Genomic DNA, 25,288 nt, shown 5'->3' with positions numbered 1-25,288 from the left:
CATGAGAGAGTTGGCTTGTGCCCTCTGAGAACAATTATGTTAAAAGTAGTTCTGATGTGTTTTGTACAGCTTATTGACCACAAAAATTAAAATGTCATTCCTGTTTTTGCTAGTTTTTCAAGTGGGACAAGCACAAACCAACCTCATAGATTTTGTAGATGAGTGGTTTGTTGGTTTGCCTTGGGGATTAACCCTCTTTTAAAGATCTGAGCAGAAGATTTATATGACTTTGATTTATATAATTTACATGACTTTATATGAACTTGTACATCATTCCACACTAACACCTTGAGAACAAGGAATAAAACATGGAAACAACTCAATGAATCATTTAGAATTAATTTACATTGTTTAATAGTGAGGAATTTACATAATATTGAAGTTTTAAAACAATTTTGTATGCATTATCTCTTTTTTAGCCTCTCAATAATCTTGGAACACTGATGCCAAGGAAAATGTTATTTCCAATTTTACAGATGAAAGAACTAACACATTGGCCATGTCCACAAAGTTCATCATGTCAGAGGAAGATTTGTCTTGCGTCTCTTCTCATTTCAAGTCCGGCTCTTTATCCACTGCACCATGCTGAGATGGTCATCTTTCTTATTGATCAGTATTTCTGAACACTGAGCTCTGTCCATCAGAATGCTTATCATCTTATACAAAAATGTAAAATGGGTTCTTCCCATAACTATTTCTATGGTTAGAAATAACCATATTTCTGAATATATTCTAAGTATCTCTATTTCTTTCTCTGTTTCTGTAGTTCTGTCTTTTCATCTCGGAGTTAATTTAGAGTCCTGTATCTGCTAATTACTTTTTTGATTCAAGTGACCTTGAGCAATCATTTAAGTTCTCTGAGCCTCAGTTTCTCTCTCTGAAAATGAGGACAATGATAAGCGATATGTTTACCAATATGGTGGATTTGAGGATTAAATGAGATAATAAATCATATTTAAGGTACTTTGGAAAAGCTATGGCACACAATGCAAGTGGAACAGTTTGTAAGTTGCAGATTGAATATCACATTGGAGAAAGCCACATGGAGGGGAGATTCTCTACGTCTTTGTGTTGGGCAAGTCATGGCACATTTTCCATCTCTGTTTCTGCATCTGTAAATAGAGAAGTTAGATTTAAATGATCTTTAAAGTCACTTCTGGTTGTGTGATTTGAACATGCTATGAAAGAGTTCCAATTATTACACCTCCGATAGGCATAAGAATTGGGTTTGTGTTTTCAATAGTATAAGCAATTCCCTGATAAGAAAAGTCTTTCTAATAATGCAGGCCAGCATCTTTGAAATTTATAAATCTGGAAAGTTGGCAAGAACACTAATAGGTGTTCTTGCCAGATGCAGCTGGTGTGTCATAGGTGACACTCAATTCTTCCTGATTTCAAGGCCAGTTACAGAATTTGTAAGGAATCAGAAAATATCTAAGTCCCTATTATCTTCTCAGGATCATATATTTTTTGTGCATTATATCTTCTATGTTTTAGGCAATCAACGTGACATTCAGATGAGCTATTGAGCAGGAGGCTAACTAGATTCTCTCTCCCCTCCAACCTTCTGACAAAGGTCAAGTTTTCCCTCTGCCATTTCAGATCTTTGGAATTTCCAATTGAAATTTTACTTCATTTCCCCCCCTTCAAGGAACACTTCAGTGTTTTGGATAACCTGAAGTAGAGAGTGACATTCCTTTATCTCGAAGATGCTCCTTTTATAGCATAGGAACTCAAATATTTAATAAATTGCTATATAGTAAAACATCTGCTGCTTGAAGCCCTAGGAAAATGAGTCATTCTAGCTTGCTGAGGCATGTGGCATTGAGACACAGTTAGCTATACTATTTTTCATCACTGATATGATCTAAATGTTTACAACTTATCATCTCTAATCACTGGTCCTGATCCTCCCCATTTCTCCACATTCATCTTGGTTACCACAAAAGCATTCAGGGTATCAGGGAATCCGATATAGGACAGGCTTTATGTCACTTGAAAGAAAATGCAAAACACAAAGCACTTGAATCTGAGATCACAACAAACTTCTCTTCCTCACTAGTAGGCTTCTACCTCTCCCAGGAAACTCTCCAAACTTATATCGCCACTTTAGAATTATGTTCCCTCTCTCCCTAGCATCTAAGGAAAAGACTTAGGATTGCTAGAGAATAAGTTAACTTTGAGTCTTGTGACTAAGTTCTCTGAGCCTCAGTTTCTCCCTCTATAAAATGAAGATATTTAACATGATGGATTTGAGGGTTAAATGAAATAATAGATCATTCCTTAAGGTACTTTGGAAAAGCTACGGCACACCCTATTCCTATGTAACCCTAGACCTATATAGTCTATATAATTCATGGTATTTGTGAAGAGCAAATTTAGGTTTGCTCCTCTGCACTAGTGGCCTCAAACCCAAATGGAAATAGATCCCTTTAGCCTGTGTATTGACTTAAAAAACCACGTGAACATTATGGTTTATCACATATTTATTTATTTATTTTTAAACATTTCCCAGTTGTAGTCTCCTTCAGATCACACTTGGCTTTAGGGTTAGAGTTTGACATCTTTGCTCTACACTGTAGTTCTATTTGCTTCTTGTTTCTCCTTGGCTTTGGTTCCTGGTTGGTTTAAGAATTTGGTATTATTTAGCCAAGAATACTAGACCTTTGTTCAAAGTCCAGCTTTGCTATTTGCTATCTATATGACTTTGGGCAAGTCATGAGTCTTGAGCTGCTCACTTTCAAAGTGAAGAGATCGAATTCGATGACCTCAAAAGTACCTTTCGGTTTGAAATGATTAATTGTTCACTCCTCTTTTCTGTCTCCATTGAACTTCTCTCAGACTTCTTTGCTTTACTATGAAAGTTTGCTTTTGTTAGGACCAGTGACATGTCTGTCATCTCAGCTGCCAAGGAGGCTAAAGCTGGTGGATCTTTTGACCTTGAGTATCTCCCCAGCTATCATAGATTTTGCTAACTGGATGTCAGCACTGCTTAACATTAATGTTGTGAGGCTGCCGGAAATGGGAAGCCACCAGGTTGCTCCGGAGGGTTGAACCACCCCAAGTTAGAAATGGAGCAGGTCAAAACTCTTGGGATCAAGCCTAAATGAGTAGCCTAAATACTTCTCTCCTGGCTGTGAGATACAGGGAACCATTCTTAATTGTAAAAAATTCTGACTTTTTAATATATGTTATCAAATCCCAGTTTTTTTTTCTTTCCTCAAATTTAGCCAACTTATTTATGTAATCTTTTAGTCTTTGACTCTTTTCTGTTGTGTTTAAAGCCCAAGTGAATTGCTTTGTAACCAGAGAGGTTGGAAGATTATAACAGCACTTATTTTTCAGTGTTATTATAGAGATAAGATGAAATCTTATTTGTAAAAGGCGTGGCACAGGATCTTGTAAATAGTAGGTGCTACATAAATGCTTATTTCTTTCCCTCTTGCTCCCAAAGAGATGCAGCTTATGGAGCTACTTCCAGGTCCAGAGCAATTCAGAAAGTCTGAATGTAAGAAAAGATTAACTATCATCATGTACAAAGTTTTCCTGGCATTTGACCTCATTCATAACAGTTACTCAGCAAATATTTATTGAATGAATGTGTGAATATTTTATTAGTTATTCAATTGATATTTGAATACTCACAAAATTACTGAATACAATGCAACTGGAGCAAATATAAAAGGAACTGAGTTTTTCCATGCTTTTTCCTAATGGCAGAGTAATGTGCCACTAGATATTTTCCCACTTCAACAACAGTCATAAAAGTCTCATCCAACCTATATCCCCAGAGATAGCTCTACCAAAATGTTAAGTAACAAGTGGCTATCCAAATTCCTTTCTGTTATTATTTTTCCCCAGTTGATTTATCTGTTTGTGTTCAAAGTTTTTAACTGAACACTGTAACTGAAAACCATCTCTAAGGATGGGGAACTGCCTCTTGTGACTGTTCATTTCACTTATGGATAGCTCCAATTTTAGGAAGATATTTCTGACAATAAAACTTAAATTTGCTTCTTTGCAACTTTGACTCATTGTTACTGATTCTTCTCTCCAGAGGAAAATAGAACAAGTTTTCCTCTTCCATGTGACAGCCCTTCAAATACTTGAAGACAGCTTTAATGTTTCCCTCAGTGTTCTTTTCTCCAGGCTAAGTATCCCAAATTCAATTATTCCTCATATGACATGGACTGAGGATGCTTTCTTTCTTTGGATGCTCTCCAGTTTACCTAAATTGTGGTTTCTGAACTGGACACAATACTCCATAAATCCTCTGACCAGGGCAGAGGACAGAGAGATGATTACCTTATTATTCCAGGAATCTATGCCTCTCAATGTAGCCCAAGATTGCATCAATTCATTTGACTCACGTTGTTGGCTCACATTGAGCCTGCTGCCTGGTAAAACTCATAAATCTTTTTTCAGACAAATTTCTATTGAGTCTCATCACCTATCTTGTGTTTGTGAAGTTGATTATGTGAATCTGAGTGAGGCTTCACTTTTAACCTTTTAAAATTTGATTTTATTTCATTTGCCTCAATATCCTTAACTGTCAAGATATTTTTTGCTTCTTCCAGAATGCCCTTTACTTTTATATATTTTTATTGCCAGGAAATTGGTTTCTCTTTTGTTTCTTTGGAAAGACTCAATGCTATAGATTCAAGATTTTTTTTATTCTGACAATTCTTTAGGCATGCCATAAATCCTGCTTGTGTAATTCTTAATTTTTCTGTTGAATCATTCAGGAACATCCTTCTGTGGCTTCAGGTTCTCTTGGAATCCAAAGGGTCTTTTTTCTCCATCACATATTGATTTATTTTCCTTTGTCTTATAATATTTATTAAAATATGTTTGAACTTATATAGATGTTCTGGAGTTTAGATTCTTTTTTTTTTTTTTGGCAAGACCTTTGGGGTTAAATGACTTGCCTAAGATCACACAGCTAGTGAGTGTTAAATGTCTGAGACTGGATTGGCTAGCTCTCCATCCCACTGTGCCATCTAGCTATCTTACAATCAGAGTTTTCAACTGAATTTTCATCTTCCTGAGATTTTCAGTAATTTCAGCCTTCCCCTGCCCCTCTTATATTGCCCTATCACTCACTTTCTGACTCTTTCCCTTTTGGTATTGGAACACCCAAGGATTGGACCTCAAAGCTTTCTCTCGTTATAAGGGATTCACTTTTCATCAACTTCCATTTCCCCATATTGCTTGGGGATAGACTGGCCTCAGATGGATACAAGTCTCTTTTTCCCAAAATAATTGTTTTTTCCTTTGTTTGGACAGTGCATGGCATCAGAACGTGCTTCTGCTTTTCTATACTACCTTCTTTTCTACATGGAGTGTATCTCTGACAGAGATGAATTCTGCTATTTGCTGTCACATAATGGAGGGTTTTTCTGCCAATTTTTAATGCCAGTTTCATTGAACCATTGACAAATACTGTTAGAAATGAATTAGTAAAATTCATTATTACTAAATATTAACACATTAATTAATTAAATGTCATACTATTTTTGTAGAAAACATGGAGATATATGGACTAGACTATGATATAATTAGATTAATTTAGAATACAAGTAGTTCTGCTATAACACTGAGATTGGCATATTATAGAGAAAAGTAAAGGAGAAAGGAAGAGTATTTCTATAGTGTCTACTAAGTTAAAAGCATTGTGCTAAATGTTTTTGAAACATCTCATTTTTTCTTCATAATAGTTTTGAGAGGTAGGCACTATTATTGTCTTCATTTTGTAATTAAGGAAACTGAAATTAAGTCATTTGTCCAACATCACACAAATAATTATCTATATCCATATTTAAATGCAGGTATTTCTGATTCCAGGCCCAGCAATCTATCTACTATGCCATATAGTTATGAATATTAGACAACATCGGGAATTTAATGTGAATTTTGAGTTTGCTTCTGTGTGATTTTTTTTCACATTTTTGATAGGCAGAAAGCTATACCATTTCACAATAACTCACCAAGCTGCAGGCCTTCAGATGTCTTTTTCCACAGGCAAACTTCGAGTCTCTGTGAAGATAAAGGGCCTTATTTGTTGTATATCTTTTGGTGTATCTCCTCTTTTAGGAACTGTTGATGGAGAAGAGCTGGACCATATCATCCTTATCCTTATCCCTTCCTTCCACAGAAGCCCTAGTTTCTACTTGCTTAACTTGCTTGTATAGCCTGAGGCCCAGGCTGAGCAGGAATGGGGCCACTATTTATTATAGAATTTATGTTTTTCTTAATAATTTACTATGTTTAAAACATGCTACTGTTTTTATTAGGTTTCTGGTTTTTTTAAAAAATTTGTTACTGATAGTTTTAAAGCTTTATTCCCTTCATCCAATTACTTCTGTAAGCCCTGTGGTTTTTACTGTATGATTTTGTATTTTTTGTTATTTAGCCATTTTTAATTCTGTTCAATTCCTCATGGCCCCATTTAGGGTTTTCTTGGCAGAGATACTGGCATGATTTGCCATTTCTTTTTCCAGCTCATTTTCAGTTGAGGAAATAGAGGCAAATAGGGTTAAGTTACTTCTCTAGGGTCATACAGTCAGTAAGTCTTTGAGGCTAGATTTGGATTTATGAAGATGAGTCTGACTGCAGCCCTGGTGCTCTATGCACTGTTCTGAGCTGCAATTTTGTGTAGTCTGGTGCTTTTTTGGAAATGTATTTATTGTGCTATAGCAGAACTATTTGTATTCTAAATGAATCTAATTATATCATGGTCTAGTCCATATTTCTCCATGTTTTCTACAAGAATAGTTTGAGATATTTTATTAAATGTTTTATTGAAATCTTGGTAAACTGGCAAAAAAAATCACCCTTTCCCCCTCAGTTTGTTAGGCCTGTCAAAAAATGATTATGATGCAATCTAGTTATTTTTTAATTTAATATTTTATTTTCCCCCAATTACAAAAAATAACAATTTTTAACATTTGTTTTTAAATTTTTTTTTGAGTTCTAACTTCTTTCCCTCCTTCCTTTCTCTCCCTGCCCTCTCACTCCTGTCATTGAGAAGGCAAACTATTTGTAGATTATACATGTGCAGTCATACAAAACATATTTCCATGTTAGCCATATAATGAAAGAAGGGCAAAAAATAAAGGAAGAAGTATACTGTGATTTACATTCAGATCATCAGTTCTTCCTCTGGAGATGGTTATCATTATAAATCTCTCAGCACTGTCTCAACTCATTGTATGGCTGAGAATAGCTAAGTCATTTATAATTAATCTTCATTTAATGGTGCTGTTTCTATATATACTGTTTTTCTGATTCTGTTCATTTCACTTTGCATTTTATAAGATTTTTCTCGGGTTTTTCTGAGAGCATCCTGCTCATTATTTCTTGTAGCACAATAGTATTCTATTACAATCATATACAATTTGTTCATCCCAGTTAATGGTTATCCCCTCAATTTCTAGCTCTTTGCTACCACTAAAAGAGCTACTATAATTATTTTTGTACATATAGATCTTTACTTTTTGTTTTATATCTTTGGAACACAGTAGTGGTATTGTTGGATCAAAGGTTATGCTTTGGGCATAGTTCCAAATTGCTCTTCAGAATAGTTGAATTAGTATACAAATTCACCAAAGGTGCACCAGTGTCTTAATGTTCCTATATTCCCTTCAACATTTGCCATTTTTTTTTTCTGTCATGTTAGCTAACAGGGGGGAGGTTAGTAACTTAAAGCTGTTCTAATTTGCATTTCTCTAATCAGTAGTGATTTGGAGCATTTTTATATGACCATAGATAAACTCTGATTACTTAATCTGAAAACTGCTTATTCATATCCTTTAACCATTTATCAATTAAGGAATGATTCTTATTTCTAGAAATTTGAAACAATTCTCTATAGTTTTGAGAAATGAAGTTTTTATCAGAGAAATTTGCTATGCTTTTTTTCAATGATGATTACTATGTATTTATTCCACAGGATATTTCCTTATCTTCTGCACTCTTTGAAAATTGCTCTACTCAAATCTAGGACACAAAGCAACCTAAGCCAACCTTTTTCTTCCTTCTTTTCTCTTATACAAACTCTAAAAGGGAGTGGCCATTTTGTCCTCAATTAATTTTAGTGGTTCCCTATTCCCTTGAGGATCACTGATAAAATTTTGGGCTTTTAAAAATCCTTTACAATTTGTCCACTATCTTTCCGTTCTTCTTAAACATTGGAATTATCCAAATATTCTGCAATCCCACAACACTGCCGTCCTTGTTTTTCCTTGCATACCTAGTGATGGGATATTCCATTTTTTGAATTCTCTGTGGATTTTCACTTATTATTCTCAAGTGGACATGCCTAGAATGGTCTCCTTCCTTACCTTGAACCTGAAGGCAGGTGCAACACTGCTTCTCAACACTCAGTTGAAATCCTATTTTTTGCAAGAGGCTTTTTTCAGTTTCCCTTTCTTCTAATGACTTCCCTCTTATATTGCCAACCAATCTGTACAGAAATATCTTATGTATGGTTGTTTGCCTCTTGTCTCCTTGACAAGATTCTTGATATATTGTGAACTCCATGAAGAACTATGTTTTTGCCTTTCTTTGTATCCCTCGTATTTAGCATAGGATCTGACATACAGCCAGCACTTAAAAGTTGTTTATTGATTGAAAAATCCAATCATTCCCACCTTAGTAATGGGTTTCTTTCTTTCTTTCTTTCTTTCTTTCTTTCTTTCTTTCTTGGGAGATACAGAATACAAATTTTCCTTGTTAGCTTCTCCACCCTTTGAAGGATAAAATGATCATTAAGGGATGTCAAGAAGTTATTAGCTACACTGTTTTTGGCAGAGGAGAGAGAATTTGCTCCAGCATAAGGTTTGAATAATTGAAGTACACCATCAGTGCTGTATCATGTCTTTGTGCCAAGTTTTCAATCTGTTTGTTCAACTCCTTATCTAGTTCCTCTGTTGGTCTGGGGGAGTAGTTGTGGCCACAATTGTATCTGTTCTCCCTCCATTTATCTCTATTGTAATGTTCTTTATCTTGTTCCCCTTTTTACCTCTAGCCCCTTTCTCGGATTTTCTTACAATAGTATTTTCAGATGACAATTTCCTCTTTTTTATCTATCCTTTTCTAATTAAATATTATTGATACATTTTAAAAAATATAATTACCTACATTACTAATTTTTCCCCTAACCCCTTTTTTATTTCAGGAGAATCATCTATAAAACAAAAAATTAAAAAGGGGGGAAAAACAGTTGAGGGAAACTGATCGATATATTTAAACAAAACATTGACATATAGTTTTCCATCCCTATCTACTTCCTGTTCTTTTAAATAAGATATTCCAGTAATGAATTTCATCCCATTAGATTTGTATAAAATTTCTGATAAGGTCAAATGTAGTTGCTTACTTTAGGACTTTGAATTTCTCTTATTGTCTAAATGTTGCAAATTTGTTCATAGATATTTGAGGCCATAAATTTTATTATTGACTTGGATTTTTGTTTCCTGTAAACTTAATAATTATTTTCAATGCCATTCTTGTCCTTTCATTGTATTTATTCTCCATGGGAATCAACTTGGTGGATATATTTTGATAGTTTTCTTACTCTTGCATCCTTTTTCATTTAAAGTCCTTTTCATTAGATTCTTCTAGGCACCATGAAAACACATTCTTGCCAGCTTTGATTAGGTATACTCTATTCCTGTTCAGAAGTATTTATTTTAAGCTGTGATCTAGAATCCAAATTCTATTTTCGGTGACCGTCTTCTTAGCCAGATCTTCATATCTCATTTCATTCCCCATAGTGATTTCCTTTGTATTCGAAGGACAGCAGTGAAGGAAACAACTTGTAACCCCATCTTCTTAGGTTTTGAAGCACCTTAGGTTCTATCTGAGAGCATCATTTTTGGCCATGCAGATCACCTGAAGTGAATTGTAGTCATTGGATTTGACAAATCTTAGACTATTTTCCTGTTGTGGATATGCACTTCAGGAAGACAATAAGCTTCTTTGCTATAAACATCAAAAAATGGTTGCTTTTATCTCCTTAACTAGTCCTACTGTTCTACTGACTCTGAATGGATGATCTCTCTTTTATAATAGCTTTTATGCCTTTATTTTATAATTCTTGGACAAGAAGAAGCTTAGAACATCCAACTTTCTCCTTTTCTGAGAATTTCAACTTTTGGAGTTCATGTATTCCTTGTCTTTTTCCCTTTCTTTATGCTTCTCTATGACATTATTCTATTTTCCAAATAAGTAAAGACCAAGTTTCCCCTTTGCCACCTCAACACTTTTTCTTTCGTTTCCTTCCTTCCTTCCTTCCTTCCTTCCTTCCTTCCTTCCTTCCTTCCTTCCTTCCTTCCTTCCTTCCTTCCTTCCTTTCTTCCTTCTTTCTTCCTCTTCCTCCTCCACTTCCTCCTCCTCCTCCTCTTCCTTCTTCTTTCTCTCTCTCTCTCCCCCTCCCTCTCTTTCTTTCTTTCTTTCTTTCTTTGTAATTGATCATTTCATTGATCAGCATTCTCAAATTTTTTAAAGTTGTTTTCCTTATAATATTGTTTTTACTTTATATATTTTTCTCTTGGTTCTGTTATAAAGCACATGGAGAAACTATAGGTAATAGTAGAAAAAATGCTGGGTTTGGAGTTCAAGAACTTCCATTGCCAAGTTTTGCTGCATATTACATAATTGATCTTAGGGCATCTAGGTAGCTCAGTGGATAGAACACTGAGTCTAGAGTCAGAAGGATTAGAGTTTAAAATCTGAATTCAGATTCATACTAGTTATGACCCTGGGCAAGTCACTTAATCCCTGCCTGCATAAAACTATAAAGCAGGAAATGGCAAACCACTCCATTATCTTTGCCAAGAAAACCATGCAGACCATTGAGTCACAGAGTCATGAAGAATCAAGAGTCAAATAACTAAACAACCACAAAGTTGCTTAACCTTTCTGGACCTCATGTTCCTCATCATTACAAGGAAGATATTGGAGTAGATACATCCATTCATAATCCTATTAATTCTCTGTTCTGGAGTGGTTTGGAGTAGTTGACTTTAGGAGTTACTTCCAGTATTATGAAATTGTGATTAAACTTTTCCTCTTCAGGGTCATCGCCTCTAGGTTTTTGCTCTAGTGAGCTAAAGAAGCCACTCTCATGGGTTATTGAAATAGAAGCCAATTGGTTCCAGAGGTAGTAATTTTTCTGTGTTCTTTCTCTCTTCACAGTGACTCTCTCTGCTGCTACTCCCTCCTATTTCAGAGGTTTCACCTTGATTGCTCTCAAAGAGAACAAAGAGGGAGATAAAGAGGAAGACCATGCTGGGACTTTCCAGGTAGGAAACCTTCCATACTTATCATCCAAATTTGGATTAAACTACTTGGTTCCAGAAGCCAAATGAGACTTGACTCACTTGGTTGATGTTAATGTGTTCTCTACCATTAGCTACACTGTTTGTGAAAGTCTTTGGAAAACTACTCCATCCTGATTTAAAATAAGTGTGTGTGTGTGTGTGTGTGTGTGTGTGTGTGTGTGTGTGTGTGTGTGTGTGTGTAAAACTGTAACTTGGTGATTTGTTTGATAATTCCTAAGTGTAAACGAAAGGAGAGAAACAGCCAAATTGGACGGAGTTCAGAAGAAAGTGGAAAGGACTATATAGGAAACAGAGAGCAGGATTTACGGGCAAAGATTAAAAGACTAAAAGATTAAAAGGTATGCTTTGCTTGGATACTTGGAGGAGGTGGGGCAAGGAAGGAGTTTAGAGAAGGCCTGATAACTGTCTTCAATTGTTAGGACATGTTTGATTTTCTCTAGGAGGAAAAACATCATTTAGCCTTATTCCAAAGAGAAAAATAGAAGAAATAGGATAAAAGCAAAAAAAGTCAAGTAGAGAGAATAACATCTCCTCTCAGATGCTTAGAAGACAATGAATAATCTCAGGAAAAGGCCTAGAGTCCTAGGAAGGGGGGCTAGCATAGTGAAAAATTTTCATCCCTGATTTTGTATTTTTGCTGGAATCTGTTTTTATCTGGCATTTTGCAGCCATTAGAAAACTAGAAAGGGATAAAAATGTTTACAGTTGTATTAAAGCTGACATATTAGAATAGTCTATGTGGAACCAAAGGACAGGGAAGGCTCCCAGTCCCCAACTATCTCTATCCCAAGATGCTTTTTAAAAAAGTCCTAAGTGTTCTTGGAAAGGGCTATCTCATTAAGGTCCTTCATAGTGACACTTCACGGCAATTTACAGTAAGGTGACTCAGGATGCCTAGGCAGGAGAGAGAACAGATAGACAACGAGTGAGAAAAGGGCACAGAAAGGAGATATAAACTTTAACTAACTGTTAATTGTGCCAAAGGCCAGACCTCATTATGACTTTGCATTCTTTCTTAATGGGATTCCAGAAGTATTTGCAGTAAATCCCCCTCCCCCAAGATCCCTGAGAACAGGAGAAGTGAAGCAGGGCTAGAAAAGGGCAAACATGAATTTCCCCACCAAAACAAGAAGGTAGAGTCCATGAACCATAGTCTAATGACTTGATTTTTGGTCCCAGAAAAAAAATTAAAATAGTTTTAAAAACCATGATTCTAAGTATTTAGAAAGAAAAGTGATAGTGAGAACCAATATGGCTTTCATAGGAAAAGCTCATGCCAGATTGTTCTAACTCCCCCTCTTCATCCCCCCACAACTACCCCTCATTTCCTCACCCCAAGATTACTAGATTGGCAGATTGGAGAACTCTACAGATATAGTACACTTAGATCTCAACAAAGAACCTGACAGAGTCTCTCATGTAATTCTCCTCGATGAGAAACATGAGCTAGATAATAGTAATTATCTGTAATTATTCAGCACAACTGGCTGAATTAGGAGACCTGAAGCTCAGTGGTACCTCCTCTGAACTCATCTGTTTCCAAATTCATAGAATTTCATATTCAATTTGGGATTTGCTGAATTTCAACAAGGAAAAAATGCTTCAGTGCTTGCCCTTGTTTGACACTCACAGCACTTGATTGTTGTCTTGGTTAAGCTGTAGGGTTGGGAAGTTGCTATTGCCTTTAATTAGGCGCAGCTTCTCCCCAGCAAAGGCAGTTGTGACTCAGGTTGTGCAGTGGTAGTGGAGCCAGCCCAGGTAGAAGTTGCCTGGTAGTAGTAGTGGAAGACTCAGGGCTCCTCACTCACTTGCTCCTTTGGGGAATTGAGTGGGGAGGGATGATTAGACTGTGGATTGGAGATGTACTCGTTATGAAAAAAAATTGTTCTAAATTTATGGGGTTTGACACTTGTCATGCCTTCTGGAACCAATTAATGACCAGTACCAACGTACTACCATGTAATCATTAATGCTTTTATGACATCTTCGAATGACACATCTAGGAGTTCCTTGGGGAGCTGTCCTTGGTTCATATATTAATAATTTGGTTAAAGGCATAGATGACATGCTTATTAAATTTGTAGATGGTATAAAACTTGTAGGGAAATCTGTCATACCAAATGAGAAGATCTGACAAAATCTTGACAGGCTAGAATGATAGACCAAATCTAATTAGAAGATGGATGTTCTGTAATGGCTGTTTACTGTTTTAGTATGAGTTTCTGATTGAAATTTTTTTAAAAGTAACTTTCATTGTAATTTGTACAAGCTGTCACTAAGGGATAATTAAGTCAATTAGTTGTTTGGTCAGAGTTGACAGTGTTCTCTCTCTGTATGTGAATGGCATTTTCTATCCAAAATTTACTAGAATTGCCTGGGGTCATTAAATTGCTGAGAAGAGCTAAGACTATCATAGTTGATTATGATAAAATCTTGCTATTGTTGTGTACAATGATTTCCTCCCTCTGCTTGATTTACTCAGCATCAGTTCATGTAAATCTTTGTAGGCTTTTCTAAAGTCAGTCTTTTCATTATTTTTTACAGACAATAATATTCTGCTCCTTTTATATGCCATAATTTATTTATTTATCCATCCCCCCAATTGATGGATATCCACTCATTTCCTAATTCTTTGCCACCATAAAAAGAGATGTTACAACGATTTTTGCACATCTTTTTCCCTTTTTTATGATTTCTTTGGGATCAGTAGAGACACTGCTGGATCAAAGAATAATCATAGTTTTATAGCCCTGTGGACAAATTGCTCTCATTTCACAGCTCCACCAACAATGCATTGGTGTCCCAGTTTTTTTACAATCCTTCCAACATTTATCATTATCTTTTCCTGTAATCTTAGCCAATCGGTACTTTAGAATTGCTTTCATTTGCATTTCTCTAATCAATAATGATTTAGAACATTTTTTCATATGACTAAAGTGGCTTTAATTTCTTCATCTGAATATCATTTATATCTTTTGACCATTTATCAATTGGGGAATTTAACTTTTATTCTTATAAATCTCTATATGTTTTAGAAATGAGGCCTTTATCAGAAACACTGGCTGTAAAAATTGTTTCCTAGCTTTCTGCTTCCCTTCTAATCTCGGCTATGTATGCAAAACCTTTTTTTAATTTATTGTAACCAAAAATATCCATTTTGCATCTTGTTTGGCTATAAATTCCTCCCTTCTTCAAAGATCTGACAGGTAAACTATCTCTTGTTCTCTCAATATACCTGCTTTACATTTAAGTGTCTATTAAATATCTGAAGGCAATATTGCACAAAGGAATAAATTCTAGTCTTGACCTTGATTCAAATCTTGGCACAATCACTTACTATCTGTGTGATGTTCGATAATTCATTCTCCAAGCCTCGGTTCTTCTATCTACTAAATAGGAGTAATCAAAATACTAAGTAAACATCAAAAATATTCCACGTAATGCTCAGAGTAACTAATGCCATAGAGCTCTTTAGTATAAAACCAGGGAAGCTTTTCTGGTCTAATTAAATCATTTTAACTTCATCCACCCTTATAATTCCTTTCATCATTTTTATATTCATTCATTCATTTACTCAATCATTTAGTCATTCAGCATTTGTTGAGCAAGTGCTATGTGTGCAGGCCTCCATAAGGAACTATCGGTGTCAGCATTTCTTTCATTTTCCCAAACAGTAGGCATAGAAAGAATCAGAATAAATTGCTTTTCCCTTCAATGAGCATCTGCAGCCTTCTCTCTTTATGCTTACATCAGTTTAGCTTGGTCTTAAAAATCTTCCCTAAGTTTGTCTCCGTTTTCCTCCTGGTCTCTCTGTAAGGTTTTATCTCACTGATTCTCTTTAGTCCTGCTTTTTCAGCCAGGAAAGTCCTATTTTTCTTTCATTTCTTTGACTTTAAAATTTTTGGGTGTCCTGAGATCAGGACAATGAAATTTCTGGGTCTTAACTTCCCCATGTTTCCTCCCTTCTGAGAAGTAAAACTCTATTGAGTCTAAATTCTAAATTCTCCTGCCACCATAATTGTTCTATGGCTACCTCCTTTAACTCAATCAGCATAGAATAGGCTTCCAGATGTTCCTGTCTCCTTCCCCAACAGAGTATTGGAAAGTACAAGACTTTTAGCTCTAAGTGGTAAATAGGTGCAGCTCTTATTGAATGAAACAAGCTAAAATCTTGTTCTATTTTCTTTAAAATAGTTTCTACAAGAACTTGTGAAATGTTCCCAAGATCACAGAATTTAGAGCTAGAAGGGGTTTTAGTCATCACGTTCATTTTACAAGGTGATTTTCTAGGTCCCACATAATATTGTGCTGGAATCCACACCCATTGTTAAATTTTTGATGGGACCATTTACATCTCAGAAATAGGTAAATATAAAAATCAGGAGTTGCTTGATAGTTTTTATATAAACTATTTGGACTTCATAAAGTGGGAAAATGTATATGTGTATGTATGTTTTATATCCACATATGTGTATATGTGATATGTATATATATGTTTTTTTCCCCTGAAGAGTCAGTTGTGAATATTTGCCAACATACCTTAGCTCCAGAGAGGCTCATTGACTTGCCCAATGTCACATAGGCAGTCATTTGAATTCATATCTTCAGATTTGCTTTCCTTGCATCATATAATCTCCCTAATTAGGATTCTAAGTTTTTCCTCTCTAGCAGTCTAGGAAACAAAGCAGACAGGCCTTCTTTAAGGCTACAGGAGCTACAGGAAAACAGACAGTGTTTTATAAATTAATTAGATAGTGATAAAGTTACAAGGCACAAGAAAACTTGAAAGCCCATAATTGCAACTACATGATGCAATGGGTAGAACACCGGGCCTAAAATCAGCTTTGTGACTTAAAAACTGGCATCCGACATTAGCTGTGAGAGTCAGTTTCTTCATCTGTCAAATGAGCTGGAGAAGGAAATGGCCAACTTCTAGTATCTTTGCCAAGAAGATCCCAGATGGGATTATGAAGAATAAGGAATGACTAAACAACAAAAAAACAATGTTAACTAAGGGCTTATTAATTTGGGAGCAGGGCTTCATGAATTTACATGGGAAAAATGACATCTTAATTTTTTTACCTAAGGTTTCCTTTGTTAATCTTATGTAATTTTATTATTATTATGTAATCTTATGCCTTTAAAAACTTTATTCTAAGGTATCTATAGACTTCATCAGTCTGCCAAAGGGAACTCTGAGACATAAAAAAGATGAAGAATCCTTTAACTCTTTCTTGCAGACTTTTCTTCTCACCCCCCTTCCTTGCCACCCAACCATCCTTTGAGCTAGTATTCCAGAGAAATGGAAAGAAGTTCTAAACTGCTGAGAAGATAATAGATATCAAATGATGGCTCATTAGGCTCACAAAAGCCCAAATAAAATTCATTTATATTTGAGCTGAAATCAGACTTTCTGGCATCCTGGCAGTGTTCAACAAGTATTTATTAAGCAATTAATTGTTTTTGCCTGGTTTTGTGCTAAAGGCTATGAATTCAAAGAAAGGGGGGAAAATTATGATCTCCATCCCCAAAGAGTTCACATTCTAATAGGAGAGACAAATCTGAACAACTACACAAATAAGATACATACAGAGTAGAGAGAAGGTTATCTCAGAAGAAAGGTACTATCAATAGGAGAAGGGAAGAAATCACTGATGTAGACACTCTGTGAGAAGAGATGACACCATTTGGAAATGTAATTAGGCATTCTGGAGTTCTGATAGGGAATGGTGGTATGAAGAAAGTCCTCAGGTCTCCAGAAGAGTACCTCAGTACTGTCGTGACCTAAGACACATTTATTTTCAGTGGTACATAAATTATACATCAGTATGGTAAAGGGAAGAATTCAAAATTCCATTGGAATATTCTGCTTTTGAAAGATAGTGATCCATCCCTATAGGTTTTCTTATAAAGGCTGAATGCACACTTTCCAGCGATGCTGTAGAGAAGATTCAGAAATAGGTTGGATGGGAGCAGTGAGGTGCTACAGGGGATAGAGCACTGCCCCTGGAGTTAGGAGGATCTGACTTCAAATCTGGCCTCAGATTCTGTGTAACCCTGGATAAGTCATTTAACTCTGATTACCTTCTCAAAAATAAAAAACAAATGAGAACAAGGTATATGTTGGATGCTGTGCCCCTTAGATCCTATCCAGCCTTGAGACTGAGGAATTCTTACTTTACTGGTACCACCCCATTGCTGCTGAGAATTAGCATCCTACTTTTTCTTTTACCCCAGAGAATCATTACTAAGGCAGCAATCCATTATAGAACATCAAGGATTGTCAACTTTAGCATGCCATTTTTCTTTTTTAATTAAATTTTGTTTTTTTAATTAAAAATCAGTTTTATCTCACTTCCCCTACAGAAAAAAGAAGAGAAAAACCAAAACATTTTTCAACAAATAGGCATAGTCAAGCAGAGCTCATTTGTTATGTTGGTAACATCCAAAAATGTCTTTCTTTGTGGCCTGAATCCATCACTTCTCTCTCAGAAAGTGACTAGCATCTTATGTTTGTGTATTGTAATCATGGTTTATGAAGTGATTTGAGTTCTAAAGTCTTGCAAAGTTCTTTGTTTTATATTTTAATATGGATAACATATATTGGATTGCTTGCTATCTAGGGGAGGGGAGGAGGAGAAGGAAGGGAAAATTATCCATGCATGTTTTGAAAATAAGAAGCTTTAATAAAAAAATTTAAAAACCCAAAGTTTTTTTGTTTTTTAGAGTTTTGTTTTTATTGGATAAATTGATCTTGTTTTGGTCACTTCACTCAGCTGATTTCGTGCAAGGCTTCCTCAGTTTCACATAAACTGTCACCTTCATCATTTCTTATGGCAAAATAATATTTCATCATATTCCTGTATCATAATTTGTTCAGCCATTATCTCTTTGATGAGCATCTCTAGAAAGCCACTATTCAAATATATCTATGCCTCTTTAGAAAATGCTAGGATTATGTTTCATTCTTCATGATGCAGTATTTATGGCTAATGAAAGTGTAAACCTGCACCCATTTCAACAAAATCCAGTGGCCCAGAGAATTCTCCTCCTGAAAAGCTATCCTGAATATACTGTCAGAATAATATGCTTTAAGTTCTGTTCTGATCATACCATTTCCAGGATCAGAAGCCTACAATGGGCTCCTGTTGCTTATTGTGCAACAAGAAGGGAAAAGAATACTTATTTGTACCCTCAAGACATTGATTTGAGCTCTAACTCTATTACTTAGTAGTTTTGGGAAACATTAGATGAATCATTTCATCTCTCTGAGAATCAGCTTTCTCATTCATACTATGAAAACAGTAAGATTCACACTATTTGCTTCATAGCTTTTAGTTTACAGAGAAGATTGTGCAATTCCCTCTTCTCTTCGGGGGCAGCCTCTGAAGGGAAAGAGAGTCTGGGAAGAAGCTGACATATAGAGAACATGCTGTGAACATGTCCCTATTTCCAGTTTGCCACCCTAGAGACATTGGGGAATTTCCCTTTGAATTGGTGAGGAAAATCTGGAGCACCAGAAACACTTAATGTTTTATATTTTTATGATAATGAGCCACAACAAGGAGGAATGCCAAAGAAGTTGATGGGGCACTAATTCTGCATAGTAGTGGCCTTGAGTTGCTTGTACCTTACAACCTCTGTTATGCTATATAGAAGGATCAGGAGTTAAATACCATTTAAGGAACAGCTAACGTTAATTTTTATTATCTATAGTCTTTTATCTTATTTTTTTAATAATAGCTTTTTATGTTTCAAAAAAATTCAGTTTTCAACATTTACCTTTGCAAAAACTTGTGTTCCAAATTTTTCTCCCTCCCTACCCTCCATCCCCTCCCCTAAATAGCAAATAATGCAGTATATGTTAAACACAGCAGTTCTTCTATATATATTTCCACATTTATCATGAATAACTAACAGTTATGTAGTATAGTGCTTATTATGTGCCAACTACTATGTTAAATGTTTAAAATTATCTCATTTGATCTTCACAACAATCCTATGATATTATTATTTCCATTTTCCAGATGAGGCAAACAAGGTTAACAAAATTAAGTGACTTGCTTAGAGTCACACAGCTAAGTGTCTGAAACCAAATTTGAACTCAGATTTTCCTGACTCCAGGCTTACCATGTAGCTGCCTAGTTCCTACCCTGAATTTCCCCTTAAAGAAGTGCCCTAGTCACCCACTTTCTCTTATCTTCCAGACTATTTTATCTTAATCCTATAATGCTACCTTTCCTCTACTTTTATCTCTCTTTTGCATGTTATTTTTCCCCTTTAGAGTTTAAGTTCTCGGAGGGTAGGGACTGGCTTTCTTTTTGCTTGTTTTTGTATTTCTAGAACTTAGCATAGCACACATTGTAAGCACTTCATAAACTCATACTCTGTCTCTTTTTTTGTCTCTTTTTTTCTCCCTTCCTCAGTCTTTCTTTCATCCTCAATCACATACAACAGGGTTGTTGTAAAAAGAATTGTTGAAACATTGAAGTTCTTAAAGGATACATTTCAAACTCATCAATTTGATGATTTCAGATTACTTTTGCAGTGTTATTCCTTTCTGCTTTCCTACTCATAATCTACATTTTGGACAAACTGAATGACTTTGCTGTTTCCTAAAGGTATATTGTACTTTTCTGACGCCTTGCCTTTCCTCATTTCTTTTTCCCTGTCTTCCTCTTCCCCTTTTTCCCTTGAGAGGGAAACCTCTCTTTATTGACTACTTCATTTTTCTGAGGAAGGCAACAATGTCAAAGAAAACAAGTCTAGTTCTAATAACTTCTAATCTAATATGGCAAAAGACTGTTTGATACAAATTTCAAATCACATCAACCAATCTACTAGCATTTCTTATTTTTCAGTCATCAAGCTTTTCCTCTCTCTTCCCTTCACATTGAGTTCTATCCTTTTAGAATAATGTTCTCTTTCTACATCTTCAGCTACATCTAACCATCAAGTCCTATTTCAAATATTTCCTCTTTCATGAAACCTTCTCTGATACCTCTTGCTCCCTATCAGATGTGATCTCTCACTTCTCTGAATTCACATAGCTTATTGTTTGTACTTGCAGGGTGTGTGTGTGTGGGTCACTTAACCTTCTTTATTATAATTATTTGGGTGCACCTCAAATGAGTTCCTTTGATTTTTTTTTATGTTCTCCTTCTACCATACACCCTTGTATATAGAATGCATCCAGTTAATAATTATTAAATTAAAAAGAACTGTTTAAATTCATTAGTGAAACAAAACCTTGTTTTCTTACCGATTTTTTGGAACCAGTATAGTCAGATCTCAATAGTCTCTGCTAACATTATAAGCTCAGGAATCACTCATCTTGAGGCTTGGTGATATTACAGGACATGATGAAGACAATCTCTAAATGCTTTGGTTCAGAAAATAGAGTAACATTCTGTTTTCTGTCTTTTTAGTTTTCTTTTCCTATGAATGCTGGACTGATGTGAAAATTGTCATTTCTTCAGCATTAACTGGTTGGGTGGTATGGAAAGGAGTAAATTGGGTGGTAATAGAGAAATGAGAATCATAGAACCTATGAGGTTAGAGTTAGTGTTGGCAGGAAACTCAAAAACTCCCCTAATCTAATCTCTCCCTTCCTGAATGAAAGAATCTCCCTTACAGCACTGACCATCTAGTTTCTACTTGAATACCTCCAGCTATGAAGGATTCACCTCCTTCTGGAATTGTTCATTCTATTTTTGGACATCTCTGGTGGGAAGATTATATAGAAGGAGCAAAAGAGAAGATACTTTAGACTAAAAAGTAATTAATTGAGTACTTAAGTACACTTGGTGACAGTTCTTTTTATAAATTATCCTTGGATTCTCTCCCTTGTTAGACTAATAAGAAATAAGAAATCTTTATGAGATGTATTTACATAGGGACCCATATATATTTATATGCATTCATAAGAATGAAAAAATATTATCCAACATAGTTTCTGTACTTTGCTTCTTTGGGAGGATGCATCTGGTGAGAGGAGAGTTAGATTAAGTTTACTTCAAAATTAGTAGACATCAAAAGAAGAAGAAAGTGGAAGAGGAAGGAAAATAATAATAGCCAATATTTTAATGTAGCATTTTAAGATTTTCAAAGATCAGTATATTTTGGAAAAGAGTAAAAGCAGAAATATAAACTATGGCATCATGTAGCATGACATTAAACTCAACTCTGCTGCTAGTTAGAACGGGACTAAGGGAGAATGAGAAGATGAAAAGAGAAGTATGGGAGTTCTTGATTATCCTTTAGTTTGTCTGTCACTTTCTCCCCCAATCTCCTATCCTTCCAAGCTAGCAATACCTTGAATAAACTAGGTCTATTTCAATTGTACAATGGTACCTGAAAATGATGAATCTTTAAACTCCTCTAGCCCATTTGCTTTGTATTCATTTTGCTTCTACTTATGTACATACATGTCCCTTTTTAAAAAATAGAATGTCGAGTCTTCGAGGGAAGGAATTATTTAATTTTTACTTTTATATCCTTTGGCCTTAGCATAAGGGCCTTGTACTTATTAGGCCCTTAATAAATGCTTGATTGACTCAGTCACTGGAAGTTTTACAAAGACTCAAAAGGACTGAGAGTTTTTGATGGATTTTATTATTGTCTTGATCTTATTTGTATTTTTAAAGAAGCTGCTGTAAAAATATTTTTTGTTTGTTGATCAGATAACCCAAATCTATGTTTATGTTCTCTGCCTAACTTGCAAGCCAAGTGTGAATACTTGTTTGATGGGACACTCTTCAATCGCTAGGAGCACTCAGGAACAAAGTGTTCCGACTCCAAACAACCGGATTTAAGAAACCATTAAAATCTTCACGAAGCTTTTAATCCAGATTTCCTTATCTTCAGAATTCTTAATATGTTTCTTTGGCATTCTTTGTTCTTGCAACATTATTTCTGGTTTTACTCAAAATATAACAGGCAGTCAGGAACTTTGGTGTTTTGTTGCAGGGCTCTAAAAAATTTGCTTTGACTCTATGAGTTGTCTTCTCCTCCCACTTCAAAAGTCAGATACATTTTTCCTTCCTTGGAAACAGAAAAATCCAAGTTGCACTTAGATAGTGAGAAGAAGGTAATACTTTGAAGTAGGGGTTGATTTCTAGGTGGCTCAGTGGATGGATGGAGTGCTGGTGGGAAGGCTGGAGGGAAGAGAACATGGCTATCCTGGTCACTTTCTTGAATGATAATTCTGGATATTCATTCACCAATCAGAGAAGAAAGTCAATGGGCCAGAGATCGAAATCCTAGTGATGAAAGTCTCTCTTCCCTTCCTTGTTAATATATCCTCCACTGCATGATATCAGTGTTTCCAATGGTTAGCCCAGGCCTCCATCTAGGAGATGAACAAAGAGATAAAACAATTAGAGAATTATGGATTTAGAATTAGAAGACAACCCGGGGTTCTCATCCAAACCTCCCATTTTATAAGCAAGGAAATTGAACCTCAGGGAGAGAAAATGACTTTCCACCATAGAATAAAGGTCAATATTAAAAGTGTTAGAGAAGAGGTCTGTGATCCCTCCTCTTCGAACAATCTGGTCTGCTTTCTGTCTTCCGCTCTTTGCTCTATGTGTGAAAGTACAGTGGAAGGTGTAAGTTTACAGCCAGAAAGAAGCAAAGATCTATGAGAGCTAGGAGAACCTTTTTGCAGTGAGAGCTGCTGATTTGGAGGTCTGACTTTTGGCAACCTTGGTTCTGCCAATACATGGTAAATGGTCTGTGAACAACTGTTCTAAAGTCCTTCACTATGCAAATGCCCTGAGGACCTTTTGTTAACAGCTTATTGACTCTATTTTATATATGGTATCAACAACTTTGCTTTTGCACAGCTTTAACAGTAGTAACCTAGGATTTGTGAACTTAAAAAAAAAGGTTTTTTTAAATTACTATATTCCAATCTAATTGGTATTCTTTGCAATCCTATGTATTTTATGCATTTAACACAATATTCTGAGAAGGATCCGAAGTTTTCTCCACACTTCTAAGGTGACCATGACTCTAAAAATGGTTAAGAACTCTTGAGTTAGATGCAAAGAGAAAAGCACTGTTTTTATTTATTTTTTTTTCTTTAGGGAATCACATATCTCAGTATCTCTTCAGATCTATTGCTCAGGTCAGCATGGTTATGCTGAAATATTGGATAGCATGGTCAAGAAAGGATCCTTATGGTAATGAATTTAATCCCTTAGAAAGTGGTCAAATTAGGATCAGTGTACCACTTTAAGAGGCAGTCTTATGCAGAAAAATATTTTAGAAGAATTTTCATAATATAGAGAAACTTCCAGGTTTTGAAAGAATCAGATTCAGATCTCTAGACATCTCCCTACAGGGAAATCTTTACCAGTGTCGATGAATGGGAGATAGAGAGATCTGTGGGAAAGAGCCTTGGAAGGGAGTGATTGGGGGGTGGAAGGGGAGAATCAGGAAACCTAATTTCCCTTCCCTTCACTCACTGCCTACCACTCATTCCCTGGGTGAATTTAGGTAATTCTCTGGTTTTTCTGGCCTTTTTGTTTTCATCTCGAAAATCCAGTAGGATTTTAGAATTAGGTCTCTCTGAAATTCTGTGACTCATTTTCTAAATCAGGTGTTACTATATATTACACATTTTATCTGAATACTCTAATCATACCTCCAGGAAACTAAAAGTACCATTTAATTTGCCTAATATACCTGAAACAATTAGCAATCAGAAGAACTAATCTTTTAACTGACAGAAGAAGCTGGAAAACTGAAATGGCTCCTGTGACAAAATTGGGTCGATTTTCCTAGAAACACACTTGTTTTCTTCCCCACCCCCATCTATCTGCCTAATTGTGCAGACATTCAGGTTTAACTGATGAATTTGAGGGACATTAATAAATCCTTTTCCTCTACTTCCTTGCCTTTGCTGATTGTTCTAGGTAGACTGATTAAATGAAATGAAACTTTCATCTATATGAAGATATAGTTAGAGCAATGCAATGTTGTATAATATAATAGCATCACCTTATTTGGAGAAAGAATCCTAGAACCATCCCAGGAGGCATTGTAGCACAAAACAGAGATTACTGAATTTAGAATATATTTGCTCTGCCATGGAAATTTGGCAAATTTCTCCATCTTTCTGAGATCCTTAAAAGAAAGATTTAGACTAGATCCCAGCTTCTAAACTATGGTTTGGAGCCCATGTGGGATCTCATAAGTGAATGTGAGAGTTATAACCTTATGATTTATTACCAATAAATGTTTGATTTGCATATCTGTTTTATATACCTACATACCTGGATTCAGATAAAAATTTCTCAGGTGAAAAGGTCATGAGTGGAAAAAGTTTAAGAAGGCCTGAACTAGGTGATCTTGAAGGTCCCTTGCAGTTCTAAATTGTTACGAGCATTCCATCATCTTTTTTTTTTTTTTGCCATATCATATTCATTATTGCTACCACTAGTATGGCTACTAGTACTAGTACTTGCATTAATACTATTACTAGTACTACTACTACTACTTGTACTCTCATTAGTACTGCTAATACTAGCACTACCACTAGTAATACCAATGGTACTACTAACTAGTACTATCACTAGTACTACTAATTAGTACCATAACTAGTACTACTAATAGTACTATTAATACTAGTAAAATTACTAACTAGTGCTAATAATACTACTAGTACTAGTGATAGCTGTAGAGGCTAGTCTTGAACCTGAAGTTCAGGAAAGAACTGAACTTTGTGGCTCTAGACAAGTCACTTAACTGCTATCTTCCTCATTCCTCATGAATAAAATAAGGATAATAATTGTACATGCTTTCCAAAATGGTGGTGAGGATTAAATGTAATAATTTTTGTAAGCCACTTTTTAAAGCTTAAAATTCTCTCTGAATGTTGGTTATTATTGCTCTTGTTCTTGTTAAGTTCTCTCTCTGAATGGTGTCCTTTTTTTTGT

General features: G+C 35.5%; 1 protein-coding gene across 2 annotated transcripts in view; it reads left to right on the top strand.

The window, feature by feature from the left end:
- SPON1 (spondin 1) overlaps positions 1 to 25,288 on the top strand; it is a 368,982-nt gene that overhangs the window by 5,431 nt on the left and 338,263 nt on the right. For both annotated transcript variants that reach the window (XM_051966978.1, XM_051966977.1), the window contains exon 2: positions 11,200 to 11,306. In XM_051966978.1, the coding sequence (XP_051822938.1) occupies positions 11,200 to 11,306 (107 nt within the window). The remainder of the gene's footprint in view (positions 1 to 11,199; positions 11,307 to 25,288) is intronic.

Source organism: Antechinus flavipes, chromosome 6 (assembly GCF_016432865.1).
Source record: "Antechinus flavipes isolate AdamAnt ecotype Samford, QLD, Australia chromosome 6, AdamAnt_v2, whole genome shotgun sequence".
Lineage (NCBI taxonomy): Eukaryota > Metazoa > Chordata > Mammalia > Dasyuromorphia > Dasyuridae > Antechinus > Antechinus flavipes.
The sequence above is the reverse complement of the archived record's forward strand: the minus strand, read 5'-3'. Positions and strand labels throughout refer to the sequence as shown.